We start from the raw sequence: 25469 nt of genomic DNA, 5'->3' as shown, positions 1-25469 counted from the left end.
CACCAATCGGAACGCGCCCGGCTCGGGGATGCGGCGGCGAGCGCGGCGGAGCGCAAAGGGAAGGGGCGGGGAGCGCGGCGCGATTTCCTATTGGCGGGCGCTGACAGCTCCCCCGCCGGCGCCGTCGCGCTTAAAGGGGCTGCGCTCGCCACCCGAGCCCGCCCACCGCCGAGGCGCTGCCGGGGAGCGCGGACCCTGTAAGAAGTCGCAGCCCTTTTAAGAGGCGCGGAGCGGGCGTCACCCGGCGGTATAAAAGGCGGAGGCGCGGCGGGTGCGGTGACAGCGGGGGCGCGGCGCGGCCGGGGCGGCACTGGGGACGCCATGGAGTTCAACGTGAAGAAACTGGCGTCGGACGCGGGGGTCTTCTTCTCCCGCGCCATGCAGGTGAGGCGGGGCGGGTCACCACGGCAGCGGCACCGCCCGGAGGCCGCGGGGCGGGAGGCGCGGGGAATCCGCGGGTCCAGGCCCCGGCGGAGCCAGGAGAGGTTTGCTCGGCCCCCGGGGAGGCTGGAGGGGGAGATCGGAGCTGGCTGGGTCCGTCTGTGTGAGGCGCAGGCCTGGAGCATCACCCGCGGATGCATCACCTCGGGAGCATCGCCCCGGCCGCGGCTCGGGGGTGCCGGGGGAGGTCCCAGGGGAAGAGCCCCGGGGACGGTGCTCGGAATGGGGAGGGGAGTGCGGGACGTTCGGGCCTGGCGTTTGTTGACCTTAAAGAAACCAAGCTGTGTGGTCCGGCATACGCTGCTTTGTCCGTGTCCAGACCCACCGGGAAGGGGGGCAGAGCCCTGGAACAGGTGCCCGGGGGGCCGGGGAGTCTCCCACTCCGGAGACACTCCAAACCCACCCGGGCATGTTCCTGTGTCACTGCTCCAGGTGACCCTGCCCTGAGGGGGCTTGGACAGGAGGATCTCCAGAGATCCCTTCCAACCCAGCCATTCTGGGATTCTGTGGGATGGTCCCTGTTGCTGGGGCGGGTGGTGCCGTGCCCTGCACCCGGTCTGCAGTTCAGCCCCTGGGGAGGAGCAGGAGCTCCCAGGCCCTGGGAAAACCCTGGGGTGGTCAAGGGATGGGCAGGAGCTGCTGAGAGCGAGCGGGTCGGGCCTGTAGAGCTCAAGGAGCGTTTGGGCAACGCGCTGAGGCACAGGGGGACTCTCGGGGCTATTTCTGTGCAGGGCCAGGAGTTGGGTTTTTGGGTCCTTCCAACTCAGGATAGTCTGATATTCACAAACTTGAGATCAGGAGCTTCTGGGGATGGAGTAACCCCCCCGGAGCTGTGAAGAAATTTAAGTACACCTGAGCAGCAGACATGCAGCAGGTGGTGAGATGGAGCTGCTGAGTGTATTCATTTCTTAGGCATAAGGACTGAAAAACTGCTCTTGTCTGGCCAGGAGAGGAGAGAGGCAGGTCAGAACTGGTTGAGGTCCTGCCTGGAAAGTGAGGTCCAGCTGGTGACTCTGGGACTCGGCTTCTTGCTCTGCCTATTGCGTGGGGGCTGGTAAACAAACAGAGCAGAGCTGCCTCGTTCCAGACCTTCTGTGCAGTGGAGTAATTCTGGCTCTGTCGAGGACTGGTCTCCTGTAAGCAGATATCACCTCCTGTAACCGTGCCAGTGAGTCATATGAAAAAGGGAGATATTAACTACAGGTGCAAAATAAGGAGCAGATGGAAAGCCTAAAGATGCCATTCTCATGTAAATGACCTTGGATGCAGAAGAAATGCTGGAAAGAAATCTCCTGTTTAGAAGCTTTATTGTAAGTCTCTGATAAATGTTTTTTAGCTCCAAGGCGTAGGAAGGAGACAGGCCTGGGAACAGTGTCTGCACACAGTGATTCCAGAGTAAGGAGGCGTTTATAAATCGTGGCTTCTGCCTGCTACACCTACTCCACTGTCTCGTACATGAATATTCATATGCCTAATTACAGTAGTAATTTATTGATACCAGATGAGCGCTGGCACTTGTGGACAGCAAGCAGGTGTGTAAGGAGGGGGAACTGGAAGGAAAGAGATCTCTGAGGCTGAAAACCACCTCATGAGGGGTCACTGCTGGGGGAATTCAGCCTTTTTGGGTGCCTGGTGAGCCCTGCCCCACCTCCCCCAGGAGCCAGCAGTGACAGCAGAGGTCTGCTGTGGGCAGTAAGGGCTGAGTGTGTAGCAGTCTTTAGCACTGCAGATCTTCTAGGATGGGAATAAGCTGTCTAGAAAAAGCTGTTTTCTGTAGCATTTGGAGATGTTTCCTCCAGCTCCAGGCATTTAACAAAGTGATGTTTTCTGGAACTGCAGCGACTGGGAGATAAATGGACTGGCCATTATGTGCTGTTCAGACAGCATTGGCTCCTGCTGTCTGGCAGAGCTGTCTGACCAACACAGAGGAGCTTCACTTGAACTGGAATTGGGGCTCAGCCAGGGAGAAAGGAGACAGGGCACGGTCAGCACAACACCTCAGGGCAGGAGGTGGTTTGAAACCTGTCAAATACAACCGAATGTAGGTGCTGGAAGAATGATTTTGGACTAGGCTCTTCAAAAAAACCAAAAAACCCAACCAAAATAGCTGAAACCCACTGCTTCCTTTACATGGCTCTACTTGCTCAGTCACAGGAAAATCAGAAAATCAGAGCAGACAGTAAAGTTGGGGTAGGAAAGCAGTGGACAGCTCTGCTACCCCGGGAGTGGGGAACGAGCTTGCAGGCTTGGGCACTGCAAGGGCACAGGGCTTGTGAAGGATTCAGCATCCACCTGAGGATGGCCTGCACTGGCACCACCAGTTGCAGCCATCAGATCAGTACTCTGTGAGGGGCTGCAGCACCTGCAGACTCCTAACAGGTCACTCTTCACCTTCCCTTGGAGAAGGACCTCCCTCTTTGATCAGATGCACCTTCCAGTTATCACTGAGTGGGTCTGATCCCAAACCTTGGCCAGTGGAAGCCGTGTGGCCACACGTTGGATGTCTCTGTTCTAGACAGGCTGCAAGCCAGGCTCTTTCAGAGAGGTCTGGAAGTAACTGTAGGTGTCTGTCTTTTGTCAGTTCTGATGTAAACAGGCTCTGGGTGAAAATGCCCCAGTGTGAATTCAGCTTTTGGGCACTTATCTCCTCATAATGTCATTAGTAAAACAGCTGGAGGCTGACTTACTCAATCTTGAAGCCCCTGCAGACAGACAGACTCCCCCAGCTCCCTCAACTCTGGTGATAAAATAGACTTTTATCATTAGTAGATAAAATAAACCCTCTGCTTGCTGAGGGTTGCTATTGGTGTTCACACTTTAAAAGTTGAGAGAGCAGAAGGGGACCCAAGGAAAGGACAAGGTCTTGGTAGGGATACAGCCAGGACAGCTGACCCAAGCTGCCCAAAGGAATATTCCATACCGTAGGACATTGCTCAGCAATAAAACCTGAGAGAGAGGGGGAAGACATTATTATAGAGCACATTTGTCTTTTGGAGTAGCCACAGCATGTACTCAGGCCCAGCTTCCCAGGACTGGTCACACATCACTTGCAGATGGGAAGAAGATGAGAAAATCTTCTGGTTTTCTTTGCTTCTCCACACAATTTATCTTCATTAAACTGCCTTTATCTTGAACTATGAGTTTTTTTCATCTTATTTTCAACGCCCCTGTTCTGCTGAGGAGGAAAATGATAGAGTGGCTTGGTGATACCTCATGTCCAGCCAAGGTCAACCCACCAGCACAGTGTTTTTCCTCTCCTGAATGCCATGCTCATGAGTTAACCAAGCTGTCCCTGTTAATGGCTTCCTTCTGTCCTCTAGCACAGTTTCACTTGGCTCCCAGCCTGGCTTTCCTGACTCCTGGTGACCAAATACTTGGAGCAGACTCTATCTGGTCCAGAGTTGCTGAAAATCAGGTAGTTTTCAGATGCTGAGTGGTTGTGGCTTCTTTCCTACTGCAACCCTGTGCAAAGAGGGAGCCAGATTTGCTCAAATGACTGTGTTGTGCTTCTGATCACCAAAAGAGCAAATGTTGCTGTGTTTTGGGCATTTTGAGCTATTTGGAGGCTTTGAAAAACCCAACCGTCTAAATCTACTGGCAGGTAGAGGAGACTATTCCTGGTTTAAATCTCCTGGCCCTGGTTTGGTCATTGTAATTTAAAGTGGAAAGTCAGAAGTAACATCCAGTTTAATAAAACAGGGACTCTGCAAGTGGTACAAGGGCCTGAACTCTGCCACCAGATCCTCTGCAAGGGACCCTGACAGAGATCACAGCATACAGGCCTGGGCTTTTATTATACTGGGGTTTTATTCCCCTGCCTTTTAAGGAGAGGAAGGTGCTGATGCTTTCAGTGTGGGCAATTTTAAAGCCTAACTCTGATGTCCTTTAGTCACAGGCCGAGCCTGTCTGATTTGTATTTAGAGTGCAGAGGACCCCCCCACCCAGTTCAGCACTTGCTGACCCTCCTGACATCCCAGACATGTGTCTGCCAACTCTTCTGGGGGAAGAGGCTTTTCCCCAAGCTGTGAATGCTCAGGGCAGCTGCTCTGACTGCAGCCCAGCACATCCATGCTCCTTTTGGGCCTGTGGCCCAAGTGCTGCTCTCCTGCTGGCTCACCCTGCTTGCTCACCTGGGCCCTGATAAAGCATCTCTTGTTCCTGCTGGCCAGCCAAGCCTCCCTGAGGAAACCCAACCTTTGGCTGAATTATTGATGTTCTGGAATGCAGCACAACTCTGCTCTTCCTGGAGAGTGAGAACGGCACTGACAAAAGGCTGCCCTGCATTATTAACCACCCGCTCTGGGTCAGCTGCAAGGATGTTTCCTGCAGGGGAACAGCCTCTCAGCACTGCCTCGGGATCCCAGGATGCACATCTGGGAATTGGTTCAGGGCTCTTGACCCACTCCTCAGGTTCTAGGAAACAAATGGGAGTAGTTCTGCCACGGCAGGGTGGAGGAGCTGGAGGTTCTCAGCACTGCAATTGCCTGTGCTCTGCCAGCCCTGCCCCTCTCCCCGGGGATCTGCACCAAGCCTGTGAATTAACTTGACAAAACCAAGTATCACTCCCATTTGTGGCAATCTGTTGGAAAAGACAGCAATGCTTCTAGTCTGGGAGCAGCAAGATATAAAATGCTCAAAATCTGTCTTTTTACAGTCAGGAGGCTTGAGGGTCTGATGAGTTCATTTCTCCTGCATCTTTTGGTGTCACAGTGAAATTTTTTCAATCAAATTTCTGTGTTATGAAAAAAGGTGCTCAGGAGTAGAAGTCCTTTACAGGGGAGTTCTGCCTGAAGTGCTTGAGTAGCCAGATTTCATAAACTGCTGTTCTTCTACCCTTCTTTTCACTGGGCAGCCAGGTAAGAAGGGGCCAGCAGCTGAGACCCATTGCCACCTAAAATCTCAGATTTCCACTTGCTCCAGACAAAACCACAAGCCAGCTCGTAGGTCAGTGTAATTTACCTGTAATCTCCTGTGCTGGCTGTGCTTCCAGGAGAATTCTCATCTGATCTGATGGCAGGCTGCTCCTGCAGCAGGTGCTCCTGCTCTCCTGGCACTTCGTGGCACATCCCCACTGCTGCTGTGCAGTCGGGTGGGTTCTCTGATAGGTCTAAAAAGTCACATTAGAGGTCAGATTGAGCTGGATCAGCGACTCTCTGTGCACAAGGAGGAGGAGGAGGTGGCACTGGGCAGGGACAGCACCCAGGGCAGCCCCTGGCACCCAAGGCTGTGCCTGGGATGGGTTCAGCACATCCAGCTCCTGGCAGGGGTCAGGGAGACACTGAGGGGATTAAATGTCAGTGGAGCCACAGCCTGCCATGCTTTGCACCCGCTTCCCGACCTTCATGCCCTCCTTTTCAACCCTGAAAGAAAGGCTCAATGAGAGATTGTTTTCTAGGGCCTGTCACTCTGGAAGCAGGGGCTGTGGCTGAGGTTCCTGCCCATCCTCCCCCTCTGGCATAGCCCCCAGACCTGCCTGATCCTGGTGCTGCCCTCAGCCTGTTGCAAGACAAACAGCTTTAGTGCCTGGCTTGAGATAAGAATTGAGTTTCTGAGTTCTGGCAAGTGCTGAGCTGTGACCCCTGTGCTGAGTTACACAAAACAGCCTCAGAGGACAGTGATGCCACTGATGTCACTTGTTAATAAAGCAAAGGACCCCAGGGCTGGAGTGGTTCAGGGCAGTGGCAGTAGCACTGTGGGGATGCTGGAGGGCTTCAGCAGCGATCTGGCACTGCAGCAATGCTGTAAGAAGCTGACTCAATTCAGCTGATAGGAAACTGGGTTTAGGTTTGACAGCTCCAGGGCAGATGCTGGTGCAGGATAAGCCTAAACTGCAGGAAAAAGAGCTGGACTTGAAAGTGAGATGAGGTCTCAAAATGCTGTCTGGGAAAAGGGGGGCGAGAGAGACTTATCTTTGCATCAAAGAGTCTTGGCTTGTTTAGGAAAGATCTTAAACAGATGACTCAAGAATTGATGCCAAATACCTGGGAAGTCCCAGTTTGCTGCATGGCAGTGACTCAGCCCAGCCTGGCAGAATCTGAAAACAGCCCTGGGCTCCCAGCAGTGACAGAGGAAAGCAGCCTCAGCTGCTGAGAGCCATGTGTGACCCCCAAAGAAATCACAGAGCAAATGACACAAACACCCTCTCACCCTGAATCTGCTTTTACCTGTGTCCAGCAATGGCCAGGGGACCATGGCAAGACCTAGGTAAAATTCCTGGTGGTGCAGAGGAGAGACCAGTGCCACCATCCCTGTCCCTGCAGCTGAGGATCTGTCCCCACCCACATCCGGCAGAACACTCCACTGGCTGGAGCTCCAGTCTGCCAAACAGGTCGCTGTGTAAACATCCCTGGAGGGCTTGGATATCTCAGACATCTGGAAACAGGACTCCAAGGGCTGTTTGCCCCTGCTCTGGGCTCTCCTTATCTCACCTTGTTCCCAGGTTGGGCTGGGTGGGAAAGGAGAGAGCTGGCCAGGAAGCCTTTCAGGAAGGGCAGCAGACACCAAACCAAGAGCCCATGGAAGGGACATCTTGGCCCATCTAGAGCTGAGCTCTGGAGCAGGGAAGCAGAGAGGAGAAGGTACCAGTGGTGGATCAGACAGGAGCTGCATCTCATCTAAGAGCTGTAGCCAGGCTTTAATCTCTGGCATCTGTGCCAGTATTGCACAGCACCATGTCCTGGTGACTCAGCAGTGGCATCAGAACATTAACAAGGGGTAGGGGTCAGCTGGAGCCTCTGAAGGATCCCAGGTGGCACAGCTGTCCAAAGGGACTTTTAGCATGATCCAACGAGATGCTGGTGCTGTCAAGAGTGGGGAATTGTGCTTAAAAATACACTGAAGTTGGCCAACTTCACTGAAAGGAGCAAGTGGGAAATGGGGATGGGATGAGAGGGAATGGGGTCTTCTCTCAGAAATCCCTCAGGGAAGCAATGGAGGGTATCCAGGCCATGTGAGGCTGACAAACCTGGTCAGATGTCACTGCCCAGTATGAAAACACTGGAGGCTTGCACAACCTAATTCTCCCTGCTGCTGATTTTAAACTTAAAAGGAATTGCAGAGGGAGGGATTGTCCATTACCAGTATGAATCTGAGTGCTGGGAAGAGTTGGACAGTGTTTATTTCAATTCCCTGCCTCAGAATGTGTCCCAGAAGAGTTACTTGCTGGAAGTGCTTTTATCTAAATCTTGAGTTTGATTCTCCTGACTTAAAGTGGTAGTGGCATTCCTAACCCCTTGGGTTTACAGGACACAGAGTTGGTCAGTAGAAGATGAAGGGATTTAGCACCTTCCCTCATGTGAAGGATGTCTGCTGCTCTCCTGTATGAAGCAGTGGAAGCCATGTGCATATTTAAATAGATCCCTCAAAACTGGAGTATTTTTGTACTAGACCTTATTAAAAGTTACTTATTCTGGAACACCTCTCAAACCTGGAGTCTATTTTTAGCCCAATGCTTGTTCTACTCCTGGGCAAAAAGTTTGCCCTCTTCTCCTGAAAGATGCCTGAGTAAAAAAGAATGACACCTTGGAGGGTTTTTAGCTCTATTCTAAGGTAAAAACACAAGACAAAAGCAGCTTCGTTGTCCCTTATTAGCTCTCTAACACGCTGTAAATTTGCTTTGGAAGAGCAAGATCTAATGATTGCCTTCTTCCTGCAGTTTACTGAAGAAAAGCTGGGCCAGGCTGAGAAGACTGAACTTGATGCCCACTTTGAAAACCTTCTGGCCAGGGCAGACTGCACAAAGAACTGGACAGAGAAGATCTTGCGTCAGACTGAGGTTCTGCTGCAGCCAAACCCGAGTAAGTGCAGCTTCCCCTAAGGCTTGAAGGACAAATGTCACTTGCAGCTCAGTGCTGAAAGCACTCTGGCAGAGAGCTCTGTAGGCTTTGTGGGGTTTGGGAGAAACTTGTCTTTGCAGGGCCTGTCCTTCTTCCCTGTGCAGCTGAGAGCACCTCACAGCCTGGCAGTGCCCTGGGGCACAAATACCTGCTCTTGTACTGGTGCCTGCTGTCCACTCTGTCACTGAGGACTGTATGGGGTGGGCTGTCATGAATCCCAGTTCAGGGCCCTCTCTCGAGCTCCCTGTGTCCCCATTCCAGGTGCCAGAGTGGAAGAGTTCCTGTACGAGAAGCTTGACAGGAAGGTGCCGTCCCGGGTCACCAACGGGGAGCTGCTGGCACAGTACATGACAGAGGCAGCCAACGACTTCGGGCCAGGGACACCCTATGGTGAGCCAGCCTGGGAATCCATCCCTTCCCAAGAGAATATCCCTGATACTGTTCTGCACTGAGATGTGTGCAGCAGGCTCCTTCCTGACCACACAGAGCACCTTTCTGCTCTTAAATCCTCACAGCTGTCCCTTCCTGGGGGAATTTTGGGTTTCTTTAAGCAGCACTGAGATACAGCCTTAACTTCCAGCTGTCCTTGCCCCTGCTGTGAGCTTTGTTCCTGCTCTCCAAATCAATAGTTGTTCAATAGTGAGTCCTGTTACAGCCAGGGCAGCTGTAACTGCATCTATAGCCAACACTGCCTAATCAACCCATGTTTTCTGCTCTGGTGCTTTTTAATTTGCTGCTCTGTTCCCGTGCCTCTGTTTTATGAGGCAAAGAAGGATCAGTCTGCGCAAGCAGGTAGAGCAGTAAAAGACATCAGTGGCATAAGTGCCTCAGCAGATAGATAAGATCAGAGCTGCCCTGGGAGCAGTGAAAAGAGGCCTCAGGCCAGCAGCAGAGTGCCAGGGCTGGAGCTGGTGTGGGACAGGCACAGTTACCTTTCCCAGGCCAGGGACAGCTGTGCCTGTGTCCCCCAGCATGGGAGCTCTGGGTGAGTTGGCTGAAGCCCACAACATGTTAATTGGTTTCTCTGGAGCTGAAGGTTCCTGTTGTTGCAGGAAAGACTTTGATAAAAGTTGGAGAGACTCAGAGGCGCTTGGGTGCAGCAGAACGGGAATTCATCCGCTCTGCCTCCATCAACTTCCTGACCCCACTGCGCAACTTCCTGGAAGGGGACTGGAGAACCATCTCTGTGAGTGTGGCAGCAGGGAGGGGGAGCTTGGCACCCCTGGAGAAAAGGAGAGGGCAGGGGGAGAGGGAAACAGCGCTGAGAGAACCCCTTTTCTTTCCCTGTGATAAAGGATGACTCCATACCTCTCCCCTTAAAGAATGCAAGGATGAGGGAGTACCAACCCTAGATCTGCTCAGGTTCCCCCTCTGGTAGGGAAGGGTTGCCAGCTGATGAGCATGAGGGAAGTAACTCATTTCCCCAGTCCTGCAGCTTGTGGGCACCACCCATCACAGGCTGCCCCGTTTCCAGGAGGTGATCCTGTATCCCTGGCAACCAGCCCCAAAACTCCTGCTAAGGAGACCAGCATAGCAACTGGTTCTTTCTCCCTGGCATGTTTTAATAAAGAAATAGATTTGATTCCTAGGTGATAGCACAACCCCTCCTCAACCCTGCTTGTGAGCAACGTGCTCTGAGCCATCTCCTGTCCCTTCCAGAAAGAGCGGAGGATCCTGCAGAACCGACGCCTGGATCTGGATGCCTGCAAAGCCAGGTTGAAGAAGGCCAAAGCTGCCGAGGCAAAAGCAGCGGTAACTCCTCCCGTCATTTCCCTAACTCCTCCCCTCGTTTCCCTCCCTGTCCTTTCTGCCCCAGGGCTTGGCTCAGGTAGTCCAAATTTAGGTTACCCTGCTGTGTCCTGTCTCTGGCAGGCACGGCTGGGGGAATTCCTTATCTGGGATGGAAGGGAACTGGGAGCAGGAGCCATGTGCCTGTTTCTGAGATGTCCTCCCTTGGGGGAATTGTTGAAGCAAACAGTTCAGAGCTTCTGGACTCTGGAAGCTTGCACTTGGCCCAGCTCCTGCCTCCTGACTGATCAGGGTTGCTGGATAGTTGTGCTAGTAACTAAAAGGCTGCATCTTCTGAGGTCTTGCTGATTTTCACAGGGGATCTTAAACCAAGCCAAGAGAGAGCTGAGCTGGGAGGTGCACAAGGGAAAGGCTGCTGGAGCTCTGCAGCAGCCCCAGCCTGTCAGACTCGTTAGGATCCTGCCAGCTCCCAGGAGTGCTGTGGGAGCCTGTAAGGGGTGGCCAGGGTCACACTGGCCACAAGTCTGTCCCTGAGCCTCTCTGCCCACTCAGTTCATGGTGCTCTAGTGACAGGCTTGTCTGTCCCTCTGGCTTTGGGGAATTCATCACGCTGGGCACTGATGGCTTCCCTGGAAGGCCTGGTTGGAGCTGGTGTCATCCTGTAGAGCTCTGGCTGTTGGCACAAGGACCTGCCAAGTTCTGCCTTTGCCTCGGGGCCAGGAGCTCCACTGGCAAATGTGTGCAAGTCACAATCAGCCAGTCCTTGTCAGTCTCTGGGGTGCACTGGGATCCACAGCCCTGCTGTGAGCCTGTTTCAAACCATCTGCCAGCTGGGCCTCTGGCCTTGTCTCTCCATGGGTAGCCAGTTCCCAGGTGTTTTCCCTTTCCTCCAGCTCCATCCACGGCAGATGGGGAAGCTGTGCTAGGCTCAGCAGGTCTGACAGAGTGCTCAGACCTACACAGGACAGCTGTGAACACAAGTAGTAGCTGTCCTTTTTAAAAAAATCTCCTCTAATCAGTCAGGTCTCCCAGATCCTCTGAAAGTACCTTCAGGAATCCCCCATTCCCTTTCTGGAGGGGACAGTGCCCCCAGTCTCAGGAGAAACTGGTGGCCACTGCTTTATCTTTAAGCACAGGGCAGGAATTCAGATACCTTCTGTGCTTCCTCCCTTTCCTCTTTACCTTGCCTCCTACAGGAGGTGATCCCAAGGCCTCTCACCTGCACACACACCTCTTGTTTAGGGACTCCCCTGTAGCTGGAAAAGAAAACCTTTGTTTCCCACTGGAACTTTTGGGGTTCCAGGCAGGTGCAGGGCCAACCCAGGCTTTCCAGGGTGTCCTCCCCAAGGTAGCAGAGTGGCTGAAACACTGAGCACAGCAGCAGAGCAAATTCAGCTGCTGCTCTCACCCAGCTCAGCTGAAAGGTGGGACCCTGGGCTCTGGGTGCCTCTGCCTGCTGGGTGATGAGGTGGAAGCTCCCAGCACCAGGGAGAGCTGCTTCCTCTGCTCTAAACACCTCCTCTAGATCACAGCATTCCCTGTAACCTGCCTGGAGTCCTGTGTCACACCTCCCCACACAAGCTGAAGTCTCCCAGCTCTCCCAGCTCACCTCTCTCTTGCTGCTCTTCCCCTCTGTAGTGCAAATTCGTGTTCCCACAGCTTCTGTCTCCTGGTGCCCTCGAGTGCTGCTGCCCAGACCCGCGAGCTGCTGTGGAGCACCTGGGCTTGTGCATTTCCCACAGACTCTGCTTTGTCCTTCCTGTTGATGCTGTTTTGTTTACTAACCTTTTTGTTTTGTTTCTTTGTGATTTGCTCAGTGTGAGGGAGATGTGAGTATTGACTGTGCTAACAGTGCTGTGATTTTTTTTTTTCCTTTAACACCTCTCATTGTCTCTTTCCCATTTTTAAAAAGAAAATTCATATTTCTTTTGTCCCATTGGGACTGGCCCTGCAGCATGTTCTGAGCGTGATCAGGGCTGTGTCTGCCTGGGAAGGTGCTCCAGAAGGATGGGAGTGTCAGACCTGCCTGCAGCCCCTCTGGAGCATCCCTCAGGTGCATCCACACTGCCTGCAAGCAGTATTCAAGGGGGGCCAGGGGCTCCCCTGCAGACCCCCTCGGGCTCCTCTGGAGGAGGAGGAGGAGGGCTTGGGTGGCCAGTCCCTCTCTGGAGGGCAGCCCAGAGACAATGACAGGCAGGATGGTCTGGTTGTGGTGCTGTTCTGCCCCTTCTCCCCATTACCAGAGTGGAAGGGGGAGGGAGATGGGTCCCTTTTGATCACTGCTTGCAAATACAACTTCTCCATGCACAGAAAGTACAAGAGAAGCTTGGCTCCTTCATCCCATGTGCTGTGAGTAGTTTTGGGACTCCCTGGAGACCAGGGAATGGGAGGAGAGGTTTCTTCAGTTGCTCTTGATCTTCAAAAAAACCCAAAAAGCATAAGCAGCTATATCTGTGAAACATCCTTTCTCCCCACAGGGAGGAGTCCAGCCTACTTGCTGTGCTGGCCTCAAACCTCACTGGTGCATTTTTCTCCCTATATTCAGGTTTAACTTGCAATAGGAATTGCTCCTCCTTATTCCTTCCTCCAGCCATCCCTAAAACTCCTAAATGGTATGAAAAAAAAAAAAAAAAAGTGGTTGGGACTGCGTGACTGCTCTTCCACACTCTGGTCACTCATTCCAGCCAGCTGCTTGGGGCCCAGCAAAGTGGGTCAGTGTGTGTAAGTGGATCTGGGTGACTGGAGAGGGAAGGAGAGGCCTGAGGGGATTAACACCAGAGCTGGGATCCAGCAGGACTGTGCCAGCCCTGCACAGCAGCCTCTGAGCAGTAAGGGCTGGCCAGGAACATTCCTGATGTCAGGCAGCTCGTTGGTGTCTCTTTAGGCAGTGCTACAGCCAAAGGCCATCCCAGGAGGAGGTCTGGTCTTCAAACAATAAAAGCACCACGGTATGTGGTGGTTAATGAGCCCATAACTGTGTGGGGAGGACTGGATCCACTGCACTTCCAGCGAGGAAATCTCCAGAGTGCTCAGGTCTTTGTGCCCCAGGGCAGAAGTTCAGCTGTGGAGAAGGTGGTGTGGAGGTTTCCTGACCTCTGGGATGAAAAATCCTACACCGCCTTTGGCTAGACCTGGCTTGGCTAAGCCCTGTGCCTTCCTGGAAACAGCAGATCTGGCTGTGTTAGGAGGAAGTGTGGCTTGGAGAGGGTGAGAGCAGTAGAAGGCACCGTGGAAGGGATGCCCCAGTGCTGTAAATACTCCTGCTCTAAGGGCAGGGCCCTGAACAGTGTCTGTGGGCAGGAGACGAGGGGAAGGGAGGCCCTGCCCACAGCCCTGAGCTAATGCAACAGGAGCAACCTGCTGGCTGCAAGGGAATGGGAATGCCTTTGGGATCATGCTGGATGAGCTGACAGCTGTAGGTACAGGCAGAGTTCCTAACAGCAGGAGTGTCTGCAGGTAAAGCACCAGGTGTGACTGCACAAGCCTGGCCTCCACACGCTGAGATACCAGGAGACCTCCCTCCCTCCTCTCATCAGCATCAGAGCAAGCTCCCAGCACAGGCAGGGGAAAAGCCACTGGTCTCTTGTTCCACCCATCACCCAGTGACTCCTGTTGACTCCTCTGGTGCCTTGTCCATGACACTCTATTCCCCCCCAGGCTGTGCCTGACTTTCAGGAAACCAGACCTCGTAATTACGTGCTCTCCGCCAGCGCATCAGCGGTAAGATCACCTCGTCCTGGACACTGCCTCCTCCTGGATACTGCCTCTCCAACCTCTTCCTGCCCCTCTCTCTACCTGACTTAAACTCAGGCCTAGTGCTCTGCTGTTTTCAACATTTTAATGTGACATGGGCTGCCCAGGTTCCTCTGACTCAGCCTCGAGGATTGACGTAACCCCTGTGGTGCCTGCTCAGGGTCTGGCCCTTTGCAGCTGGGTTTGCTTTCCAAACCAGCTTCCCTGCCAGCCTCCTCCACATTTCTAGTGAGATCTTCTGATGGGTTTTTATTGCTGGGGAGCAGTTAAGAGGAACAACCTCCAAGAGGGGCCGTTCTGGATGGTCCCAGCTGTACAGTGGCAGTGTCACATGTGTGACTGTCTGATCACAGTGACAGTGGTGTCATAGTCAGAGGCTTTGAAGGTGGTCTCGAGAAACAAAGGTGGAGGAATCCCTTTGCCACAGTAACAGTGCAGGTTTGTCTGTTCTGTAAACAGAGGTCATTTTTTACAGTTTCACTGTGTTGGCAGCTGTTCCACAGCCAGCTGTGCCTGGGGTGGGTGAACAGCCTGCTGTGTCTCCACTCTGTTCCACTGAGTGGATGTGGCCAAGCAATCGACTTCCCATGCTGTGTTCATGGCTCCCCACTGCACAATGTCACATTTCTCGTTAAAATGTTGAAAACTGATCATCTTGCTTCCTAACTAGCCTTCAGAACAACACTGATGCCTGCTAAGAGAATAATCTGGGAGTGGAAGTGCTGGGGAGTGTGATCTGCAGATATGAAAAAGGACAGCTCAGCCTTCTCAGAAACAAAAAGCACTGTGGAAACAAGGTGGATTTGGTTAATGGGAAACCCATCCCGTTTGGAGACACAGGTGTGTCTGAGCTGACAGCATCAGTGTTAGTTCCTAGCGGGATCTGTCCTGACCTTCTTGGAGAGCGATGCTGGGATCACAAATGGCTTTGCACAGTACCTAGAAAACGATTTATCCCAGGCTCAGTGAGGACGGTGCTGCAGAAGAAGCTGATACTGGTGATGCTGCAGCAACTGCTCAGTTCTCCTGTCTCCTAGTGCAGCTCAGAGCCAGCCTGTGGCTCTGGCTTCTCCCTTGGGAAGGTCTGTTCCAAGGGACTGCAGTGAAGCTCTAGGAGGCCCAGAGGAGAGAAACTGGGCTTTCCCTGCCTCTGAACAGACCAGGGCTAAAGCACACCTGAAGACAAGCATTTGTACAATGTTCATTGGCATCCCATGGAGTGCCCACTGAGTTGGACATGTCCAGCCCTCACCAAAAAGTCCCTTGGTCTGTTTCTGCTCTGCTGCAAAGCTGCTCTGGGGAGCAGGTGCCACAGACAGGAACAGAACTGATTTTGTGAGGTTTTTTTAGCCAACAAGTGTCTGCCTGGGACATGTGTGCCTAGCTCAGTGCTTCTCATCAGGCTCTGCTAGTGCTGGTGGCACTGGGCAGCGAGAGCAGGGCTCTGGGAGCTCTCCTACGCTGGGAGAGCAGCCAGCACTGACCTGATCAGGTTTGGTGATGGCACAGCAGGGCCTCCTACCAGGAGTGCCCGTGGGAAATGTGCTGGTCTGACCAGAGTGAGGCCTTGTGGCTTCCAAAACTCTTCCAGAGGCTGCAGTTGGTGGTGAAGGGCCACCTGAAGTCCAGCTGCACTGGCAGGGGTGGCCTGCATTACAGTTTGCATCTCTAATGAGCAAAACAGAGCCTGGCTGAGCCCAGGCTGCTCCCTGGCTCTGTACAGGCAGGGCTGCTTTGCTGCAAGCTCTCAAATCCCAGCATTCATCCCAAGGGGTCAGGCACTGCAGCAAGGTAGGAGCTCCTCATCCTGTTGCTCTGCTTTCCTTGCAGGCCAGAGTCCTTGTGCTCCTTAGTGTGTTCTGACAGTGCAGAGCAGTGGCTGCTGCTCACCTCGCTCTTGAGCTGGCTCCTTTCTGGAGGGAGGGGTTGGTTGTGCCAAGGTAACAGCTTTGTCTTACAGGTGAGCAAACAGGTCAGCTCTCTCCTGGACTACACGCCCTCAGCTGGGCTCTGATTTGGATTCTAAATTTACACATTGTTGGTTTTTGGAGAGGTGGATAACATGGTGCTTTTATTTTTTTTTCCCTTCCACGACAGGAAGGCTCAGATGGAACTAAATCTAAGAAAAAAAGCACCTCCCTTGTTTTGTACGAGTTGGAGGCTGAGGAGCCATTTCTCCTCTCTCCCACACTGACCTTTTGTTTTTGTGTAAGAAGGTGTATGTGAGCTGTGCAAGCTGAAATATCCCTTTCTCTCAGACCCTGCCACGAGCTGTACTCCTGGGAATGATTCCAAGGAAAACACACTGAGTACCTTGAAGAGGATTCCTCTGGCTTGAGCTGGGGTGTAGGAGGACAGCAGCAGATCGTGGCCTTTCCTGCTCTCTGAGCTGTCCAAAAAAGACCCACGCAGAGTCTCAGCCCAGGGATGGACCTGGGCAAAGCTGGACTGTCCCAGAACACCACAGGGTCAGATCTGGAGGTGGCACAGCAAAGGCTACAGAAGAGAAACAAATCTGGCTGCAAATTCCATGGGTACTGCACTGATGAGATGGGGCTGCCACGGCTGAATACTGTCCACAGTGTCTGAGTGGGAAGGCCTGGGATCAGAGGGGAGCTCCCCTTTGCTCCTGGACTAAACCTTGCTCCAAAACCATGGGGATGTGCTAGCAAAGGCCTTGTGCCCCCCAGTACAAATTCTGTGTCTGGTGCTCTTCCCTGACCTGCAGAGGCGACACTGGGTGGTGAAGCTGAGCTCCACAGGGCTCGTTCCCCTGGCCCCACTGGGTGGGTGTTGCCTGCTGTGCTCCCAGATCCAGGGGCATTTCACGTTGCCAGGACTGAGGCAGTATTTGACTGCTGAGAAAGGCCAAGGACCTCTGGGAAGGATCAATGTGTTTTCCTGCCTCCTCTCTCCCTTTGCCATTGCTGTGTGTGACTTTGTTCATTGTTTCATGTCCTGAAGCCAGATCCCACGAGCAGCTGGAGGTGTCCAGTGTTCTGCTGCCTCAAGTGTGCCCCTGTGGATGAGGAGAGTAGGAAGGAGAGTAGGGAGGAGTCGTGTGATGTTTTGCCTGGCTCAGAGGCAGCATCCAGCCCCTGCTTCCTCCCTGCTGTGGCTGAGCAGGCCTGGCAGTGAGGCCGGCTGCATTATCCCATTTCTCTGGACCGTGGGTGAGGAGCACTGGCCTCTGTGTGGCCTGAGCTCACAAAGCTCACTTGCCTCTCCACAATCCTAAAAGAAGGGCTGTCCTTCAACACCAGCCTCTGCAGCTGCAGCAAACTGAGCCTTGCTGTGCAGTGCAGGGGACTCTGCTGTTAATCCCTTTTTTCCTGGAGCCTGTGGAGCGCAGTGGCTGCAGCAGCCCTGGCAGGGAGCTCTGGCTCTGGCTCTGGTGGCAGGGACTTGCTCTCCCATTGTGAAACTGAACTCGAGGGTGCAGGAATGAGGGGAAGGGGCAGGGATCTGGCAGCTGCTGCTGGGTGAAGGGCTGGCCTGTCCCTGGAGTTGGCCTGCTGTGTCCATGGAGCGTCCTTGCTGTTGGTGTTAATGCCGAGCGCTTCACGACGTCTCCAACACTGATCTCCTTTCCTGTTGCTCTGTGGCCCTACAGCTTTGGAATGACGAGGTGGAAAAAGTAAGTACCCAGCTGGAATTGTGCTCAAACCTTCTGGGGGTGTTCAGAGGACGGGGGTGCTGTGGAACCCTTCCTGCTCACAGGCAGGGAGGGTCGGGGACCGCTGCTGTTGTGTGCCCCAGCTCTGATCCCGCTGTGTGGTTCAGTGCAATGACAGCAGCTTGGTATGAGCCGTGGGCTGTCCCTGGTGGGAGACACTTCCCTGGCATCCAGGTGTGTCCGTGGGCTAAAAGGAGGCTCAGAACCCTGCTCTGTGTGACAGGAGCAGAGGTGATCTTGAGGTGTGACCCAGCTCTGCTCCTGTGGCCCAGGCTCTGATCCTCCTAATCCATCCAGGTGGCTCCACACGGAGCAAGGACAGAGCATTTCCCATGCACATCCCCAGCTGCTGCAGGAGCAGCTCAGTGGGGAGGGAGGTTTGAGGCCTCATGGAGTTGATTCTCTCTGGGTGAGCTGCACTTACCCTGCTGATCCGTGGAGGCTCTGGAGGTGTGACTTGTCCATGAAGATGGAAGGAGGGCTGAGACCAAGGTGAGCTCTGTGTGGAGCTCCAGCACAGCATGGAGCTTCCAGAGACACCTCTGGGATCCTGCTCCTGTCCTGAAACACCCCCAGCAGGCATTGCTGTGACGCCTGGAGTGCAGGGTGGCAGAAGTTGCTGTGTGCTGTGCATGACAGCAGCCTGTGGCTGTTACTGCAGAGGCATCCACAGAATGCACTGGCTGTTCCTGCCCCAGCTCTTCCTGTCCTTTAAATCCTGCAGCCCCTCAACCAAACAAGCTGGCTACAGTCAGCTGTGAGCATGCAAGGAGCTGTTCCTCTCTCCTTTCTCTTTGGGCTGTTCTGCTTGGATAGATGTGAGTAAATGTTGAAGTTCTCCATGTCCTGGAGAAGCACAGGACTGGAAGGGGCCTCCCAGGTCACCATCCAGCTTTGGCTTTGTAGGAAACTCCATCCTGCCTCTGCTCAGAGTTGGCAGGGAGAGGCAAATCCCAGGCAGCACCAAATAGAGCTGGATCTGCCTGGCACAGGTTTAAATAGCTCTGAGTACTGGAGTCTCAGCTCACGGGAGCAAGAGTCGCTTGGTGTTTTGAAGGCATTGCACTGGTATTTCCTGTTACATTCCCCCTTCTCCTTTAAATAATCCCCTTCATACAGAGGATGCAAGAAAATAGATCATTTGAGTTGTAGCTTAAAATAGACAAATCTCGTTAAAAGACAGTCAATGCATTTCTTTGTTGTAGCCTGGCTCTACACTGGTGATGCTGGTACCAGATGAGAGCTGTGCTGGCCCCAGCAGCACCTCGAGCTTGTCCTGTTGGGAATGCTGGCTCTCCTCTGGGGTCACCAGTGGTGTGGCCTCTGCTCTGAGACCATCAGCCTGGCAGGATCAGCCCTCTGGGCTCAATTCCAGACATGTCAGTCCTGTGCCAGAATGGTCAGGGCATTCCCAGAGCAGCAAAAGGAGCCCCTGCACCAGGGCAGCTCTGATGGCTGCATGCTCCTGGAGGAGGGGAAGGGATTCTCTTTCCAGTGAGCTGGGTGGGTGTCACTCCCCTGTGAGCAGTCACAGCACATCCCAAGAGGACACCAGCACTGGTGTTAATGCTGCCTGCTCGAGAGAACTCTGGGGATGCTTTGTCACCCCTTTCCATCAGCAGGAGGGGAGAGCCAGCCCCAGAGCACTTGGCTGCTCCAGCACTTCTGCAGATCTTGCCAGGATCCACCTGAGTGTTCTGGTACTGCAGAACTGCCCCAGTGTAAATGCACTGGTGGGACAGATGTGTCTCCAGTGTGAGTCTGTCTCTGAGTTCCCCAAGCCTGCTGGGGAGCTGCCTGCTATTCACCAGTGTTCAATTCCTCCTAGCTCAGAATCAGCAACTAGCCCCAAAGGAGGCCCTTGGACAGAAGTTGGATTGGGATGTTCATCACCACTGCAGATTCAATTAGCAGCAGCAGTTTGGTAAATGCTGCCTGGCCTCAGCCTTTGTTCTGTGGTGATAAAAAGGAACCCACTGCACTTCCAGGGGGAAGCCTAGGGAGGCTGTGACATTCCTGTGCCTGCAGGTGCAGAAACAGGGGATTAAAGGGACCGGAGCCAGCATGGAACTGACTTCCCACATACCTCAGGATTAACCAAGCCTCCCCATCCTCATGTTCTAGTCTTGTGGGAGTAGGAGCTTCCCTGCTTGATGCCTCAGTTTTGAGCTGCCATTCCATCACCTGCAGTGATCCAATGTGGGATTAAGAAGGAACCAAGCTGAAATAGAGCCAGAGATCTCTGGGATCCCAACCCAGGGTCTCTTGTGCCTGCTCAGTGTCCCAGCTGTGCGTGGGTCCTGCAGCACCCGTGTCCTGCAGCCAGAGGGGGGTTGGAGGTGGGGGCTGCAGACGCAGCACAGGGCTCCTGCCTTGTGCTGCCCGAGCCCCTGTCCTGTTTGCAGGCGGAGCACGAGCTGAGGCTCACCCAGACCGAGTTCGACCGGCAGGCAGAGGTGACGCGCCTGCTGCTGGAGGGCATCAGCAGCACACACGTGAGTGCTCCTGGCACCCGGGGGGACAGGGCTGCAGAGACTCCTGGATCCTGCCCCGAGGATCATGGAGTCCTGCATGGGGAATAGAGGGGGTCATTTGGGGGTACCTCAGGGGAGCAGTAGCTGCAGCAAGAGAGTTTCTGTGCCTGGCAACCAAACTCAGCCAAGCTGATGGCCCTCTTCCCTCCAGGTGAATCATCTTCGCTGTCTCCACGAGTTTGTGGAGTCTCAGACCAACTACTATGCTCAGTGCTACCAGTTCATGCTGGATCTACAGAAGCAACTGGGCAGGTAAGACAAGAGAATGCTTTTCCTTCTCTGAGGGTTACTGGTCCCCTTACCCCCAGCTCAGGGCTCTTTCCCCTCCCAGATTGTAATGTTGGGCAGAAGTTACAAAGTGCCCTCACAGCTCTGACAGAGAGTGGTGACCAGTCCTGGTGGTGGTGTGCATTTGGAGCAGGCTTTGCCATTGGATTTTTACATTCCTCTCAAAGCACGATGGCCATGGGAGTTTGAACATTCTTCCTCTAAATTGGTTAAATCACACAGGACTCAAATTCCTGTTGCCAAGCAATGAGCCTGAGCATGCTCTGCTGCAGCAGTAACAAATCCCAGAGTCCATATTCCGTGCTGCTGGCTGCACATCCCCTGGGGTGGGCTGGGATGTTCTGTCTGGTTCTGTCACACCAGCACAGGCCTGACCCAGGAGGGGCTTTGCCTCTACGTGCTCACTCACACTCCTGTTCCATTCTTTTTCCATGCCTGCAGCTCCAAAGGAGAAATGTAAGTATGATATTGGTCAGGATGAGCTCTGAGGGCTCTCCTCCCCTCAGTGTGATCACTGCCAGGGCCAGAGCTATACTCCCCTAGATAACTCAGCCTGGGCTCCATTACTGTCTCTAGAGAGCCTGCAAAGCCTGGGAGCCTCCAGCTGTGGCATCCAGTTCAACAGCAGCAATGCCCATCCCTTTCCAGAAGAATTAGCAGGCACAACAGGTAGCACAGACTGTGTGAGAGCAGGGCAAGGACACAGCACAATGGACCCAGTAAAAAACTGCAGTGCCACACGTCAGTCTGGTAGCCCTGAAGTTGGTGAAACAGAGCACTGGAGTCAGAACAGGCAGACCAGTGTCACCTGCTGCAGTGTCAGCCCATGGGAACTGGGAGTGTTTCCCCTCGTGAAGGGCAGTGTGGGTATGGTACAGCTGGGTATGGAGGGAGCAGCTCCTGCGCATCATCTCTGCACAGCAGCTGCTGAAGGGAAGAGCTCCTTGTGCCTCACTGAGCTGTGCTTTTTTCCCTGTGTAAGATTTTCAGGCACGTTCGTAGGCAACGCAGAATCTGCGTCTCCCGCAGCCGCTACCTCTCCTCCCGCTGTTGCTGCTGCCACCCTCCCTGCTGTCCCTACAATCCCAGTGGTGCCCACAATTGTTGGGGTGCCCAACACCGTGGCAGAGGGAGTGCTGAACCCCAATGAAGTGAAGCCTCCTGCCAGTGGGACACGCAGGGCCAGAGTCCTCTACGACTACGAGGCAGCGGACAGCACCGAGCTGGCGCTTCTTGCAGATGAGGTTGGTGCTTTCCTGAGCGTTGGGTGTGGCTGTAACTGCCCAGCAAGGACTTGAGTTCCTTTTCCTGTCCCTAAAACCTGCTTTATGAAACTAATAGAGCCTTTACCTGGATGCCAGCATCTGCTGAGTTGCAGTGAGCTTGTGCTCACAACCATTTACCATTTAACATCACGCAAATAACTCCTGTTGAAGCCAAACTGTACCCAAAGTAAAATACTCCAGTACTCAGTATCTTCACTGTGACCCTCAAAGACAGCTGCCTTATGCAGAGCCATGGGATAAGCTGTTGGCTGGAGGCCTGCTCTAATCATGCTGAGAAAAAAAGAAAAATCAGCAAGTTGGAAACTTTTCTGTTCTCTAGACTGAACTTCTGTATTCAGAAGGGATGACATTGCAACATGTAAAAGTAGCTTGAGTCACTTTGGAGAATGAAAAAGCAACAGGGACATCACTGGGCAGTTTTCCATAGATCTTGTGTTAAAGCTGCAGATAGCTCCAGGGAAAGGGCACAGATGCCTGCTAAATGAACTTCAGGAATTACTGTTCTTTCAGTCCCCATCCGACTGAAATTCTTGGCTCTGTCTGCAGAGTAAGGTCCTGTCTAATGTGCTGTGTTCTCTCCCCAGATGATCACTGTGTACAGCCTGCCAGGCATGGATCCAGACTGGCTCATAGGGGAAAGAGGGAACCAGAAAGGGAAAGTTCCTGTCACTTACTTGGAACTGTTAAGTTAAAGGTTAAGAAGAAGAATGTCCAAGCAGAATGCACCCCTCATCTGGCACTTCTAATGCAGATTTCCTCATCTGAGACCATTGCTCTCTTCAGGGTCGACACTCCATTGCTAATATGGGAATTGTGGGAAAGAAGTGGGAAAACTGTAATGGTGAGGTTTTGGGAAAGGGCTGATGGCACCCAAGACTGAATTTGTTACCTACCAGTGCAGCCTGCTTTGAGGTTAGTCCTGATGGCACAAGATTCCTTGGTTACTTTCTCCCTTCCCTGCCCTGCTCTTGTTCCTTGCAGTGGCTTTCCCGGGGCGAGCGAGCTGTGTCCCTCAGCAGCCGCTTCCCAGTCACACTTCCCTTGTGTCTGGTGTGGGTTGGTGCCTGTCTGTCCCTCCTCTCTTCTCCAGCAGAATTGCCTGAATCCAACCACTGAGCATTCCAGCAGGGCAGTGTCCCACACCCCCCTCTGACATGTCCTGGCACATAAGGCAAGGAGGCTGCAGTTAAAATTTAGAAGCCTGTTAAACCCCCCCACCCTGCCCACCCCTGGGAGACAGCAAAGCATGGCTGGCCCAGAGCCACAGCCACTGTCCTGGGGCCTGGAGGCTCCCCCTGTCCCCTGAGGCTGGAAGATTTCTTTGTGGAGACCAACCTGCTACTGTAGGGCCTAACCCCAAACTCCTGTGCAAGGGACCACGCATCTCGCTTGCATTTCCTCTGGGAAACTGCTCTTGGACTGCAGAGTTTACAAGCCTTTTTACAAGCTTTGCTCCCTGTGTTACTGTCTAGGCTTTTCTTTCAGTGTCTGTCCAGGCATGTTTTAGCCTGACTTTATTTCCCCCCTGAATCACTGATTTAATGAATGTTTCCCCTCCCACGTCAGCAGTGAACAGACTTGGTGCATCCTAGTGCAGGGACAGTCCCAGCTGCTGTGACCCCAGCAGGGAGCTGCTCTTGGCCACACACACCCCGAGCCAGGCTGGGATGGGGTGGTTCAGCTCAGGTGTGTGTGTGCCTGCTCACTCTGCAATGAACTCTTAGCTCACCTAAAGGACTTCCACTTGATGTATCACGAGTTTTCCACTCAAGCTGGATGGGAGAGAAACTCACCTGCACCAAGCTCTGTTCACACCCTTCCCCTGGGTATGTCAGAAGTAACTTTGCTTGTTTATTGATCTTTTGCACTTTCCCCAAAGGTATCGTGACCATTCTAATGTAACAGGGCACTGAGCACCTGTGTTTGTGGGGCTCATGGGTTTCAGCACTTACTTGCCAATAAACAAACTGCCTGACCTCCTGCCTCTGCATCCTCTGTGGGCTCAGGGCTGTCCTTGTCCCCAGCCACAGGGCTGTGGGGACAAGAGGGACACAAAGGCAGCAGCTCAGGGGAGTGCAGTGCCCTCCTGCCACCCCAGGCTTGGAAGCTGGGGTTAAAAACAAAGCTGCTCATCCTTCCTGTCCCCCCTGCCACTCCCACCACACCTCAGAGCCTTGTGCTTCCTTTCCCAGCTGCCACATCTCAGTTGTACAACAGCTTCAGGGCTCTGAGAAACAGCTCCTCCTGCACCCGAAGCAAAAATAGAGCAGCAGGATGACTTCAGCTGCTGAGAGCCCCAAGTGCTATTCTAGATCTAACAGACTTTTGTAGTTGTTATGGAAACTAGATCTGCTGCTAATCTAAAATCCTAAAGTCTTGTCCCTAACACCCAGCTTGGAAGGAACTCCTGGGAAAAGCAGCTGTTGAAATGCTCCGTAATGCAGCAGTAATGTTTGGCTGTTCTAGTTAAAGAGAACAGGGAACTCAAATGTTTTTATTCTGGTTAGTTTTAAAACTGCCAGGACTACTCTCATGTGGAGGTTGTTAGAGGTTGTCCAGCACTCTCATAGTCCTGATCTATTGGAGATCTACTCCTGCCTATTTCCTTTCCAGCATGTATAATTTCCCTCAGGCCAGTGCCATCCCTGTTCCTGTTATTCCTCTCCTTGGTACATTAAAGCAGCAGCAGCTTAATGAAGCAGAAAATGGTCTCTTCCCCCAGAGCAGCCAGAAGGAATTCTCTTCCTGGCACCAGCACTCTTGTTCCCTCTGCAGTAGGAGAAAAAGCACATGGAAAATCTATTGCTCCTCCTGACTCTCTACAGGAAGGTGACACTGGTGCTGCCTCTTTGCAGATGCCAGAGAAGCCTCCCTTGGCTGGATCCTCTCTGAGGGACAGGGACAGCTCAGGAAATGCTGCTGGAGCTCTAAACACACATTTCCAACAGCACCCACTGCTGCTGTCTGGCACCAAGGGCTCCTGCCAAGCACCACCAGCTCACTCTGGTGGTTGAATAAACACGGGAAGAATCCATTCCTGTTGAACACCAAGACAGTGAGGAGCACACTGCAGCTTCCAAAACCGTAACAAAAAGGGAAGATCCCAACCAGAGCTGTCAAGGAACAGCCTCTGCTGCAACTGAACTTGCTTAGATGGGCCAGATCCCAGCTTTGCCTCCCTCCCCCTGGCAGCCCTCATCCCTTTGCTGTCTCTTGCTCAGCTTCAACTCTCCATGGTCACACACAGTTCCCCATGGCACAAAGTGTTTCTGGTTACAGGCTGCCCCATGGAAACACCACTGGGTTTTGGACTGTCACACCACCTCACAAGCCCCTCTCCCTTCTACTTTAAGACTTTACTCCAGCCAGTTCAAACCTCTCCAAAGCCCTCAGGGCACGTGACACTAGATCAAACAAATGTGCCAGGATATTGCCAGTGCTTAAGCTTACAAGGTAAAAAAGCCCAAACAACCTCAAAACAAGATAATCTCATTTTCTAGCTCTAGTCTCTTAAAACCATTGAAATTAAAAAGGTTCTGCCTGGTAAAGCAATCAAGTGTCTATTTAGGAAGTATCTGGTAGGTCAATAGCTCACAGCTACACTGAAATTTGATTTCTTACCTTAGATAAGTCTGTCCAGATTTCAGGCTGTACTTTAAGCAATAATCACAGATTTTCTCTTACTGTCCTTACTACACACTGAGCCTCAGAACCTTAAAGAGTTTGTTGATCTAGAGCTCCAGCACATGATGCACCTTCACTGCAGACAGTGATTCCTGAGCAGGGCCCTCACCACCATGTGCAGGGGAATCATCCCTGAGGAGTATTTTATAGTGCTGCTCATTTCAAACCTCCCACGAGTTCCCCAACAGGAGAGTAAGGGAAAGGGAGTGGGTGTAGGGAACCC

The 25469-nt window shown here is 53.1% G+C and overlaps 1 protein-coding gene across 2 annotated transcripts; it reads left to right on the top strand.

Annotated features, from left to right (window-relative positions):
- Positions 1-194: 194 nt before the first annotated feature.
- Positions 195-23542, top strand: SH3GLB2 (SH3 domain containing GRB2 like, endophilin B2). 2 transcript variants are annotated; one of them, XM_063409993.1, is made up of 11 exons: positions 200-384; positions 8096-8237; positions 8538-8666; positions 9329-9462; positions 9936-10028; positions 13683-13745; positions 17392-17415; positions 19860-19949; positions 20140-20240; positions 21259-21520; positions 22147-23542. In XM_063409993.1, exons 1-11 carry the CDS (start codon positions 322-324, stop codon positions 22252-22254), a joined length of 1209 nt encoding a protein of 402 aa, XP_063266063.1. In that variant the 5' UTR covers positions 200-321; the 3' UTR covers positions 22255-23542. The 2 variants fall into 2 exon arrangements, with proteins under 2 accessions (XP_063266064.1, XP_063266063.1); XM_063409994.1 differs by lacking the exons at positions 13683-13745; positions 17392-17415 and having other exon boundaries at positions 195-384.
- The last annotated feature ends 1927 nt before the right edge of the window (positions 23543-25469 follow it).

The sequence above is a fragment of the Prinia subflava genome, chromosome 12 (assembly GCF_021018805.1).
Source record: "Prinia subflava isolate CZ2003 ecotype Zambia chromosome 12, Cam_Psub_1.2, whole genome shotgun sequence".
Classification (NCBI taxonomy): domain Eukaryota; kingdom Metazoa; phylum Chordata; class Aves; order Passeriformes; family Cisticolidae; genus Prinia; species Prinia subflava.
The sequence above is the reverse complement of the archived record's forward strand: the minus strand, read 5'-3'. Positions and strand labels throughout refer to the sequence as shown.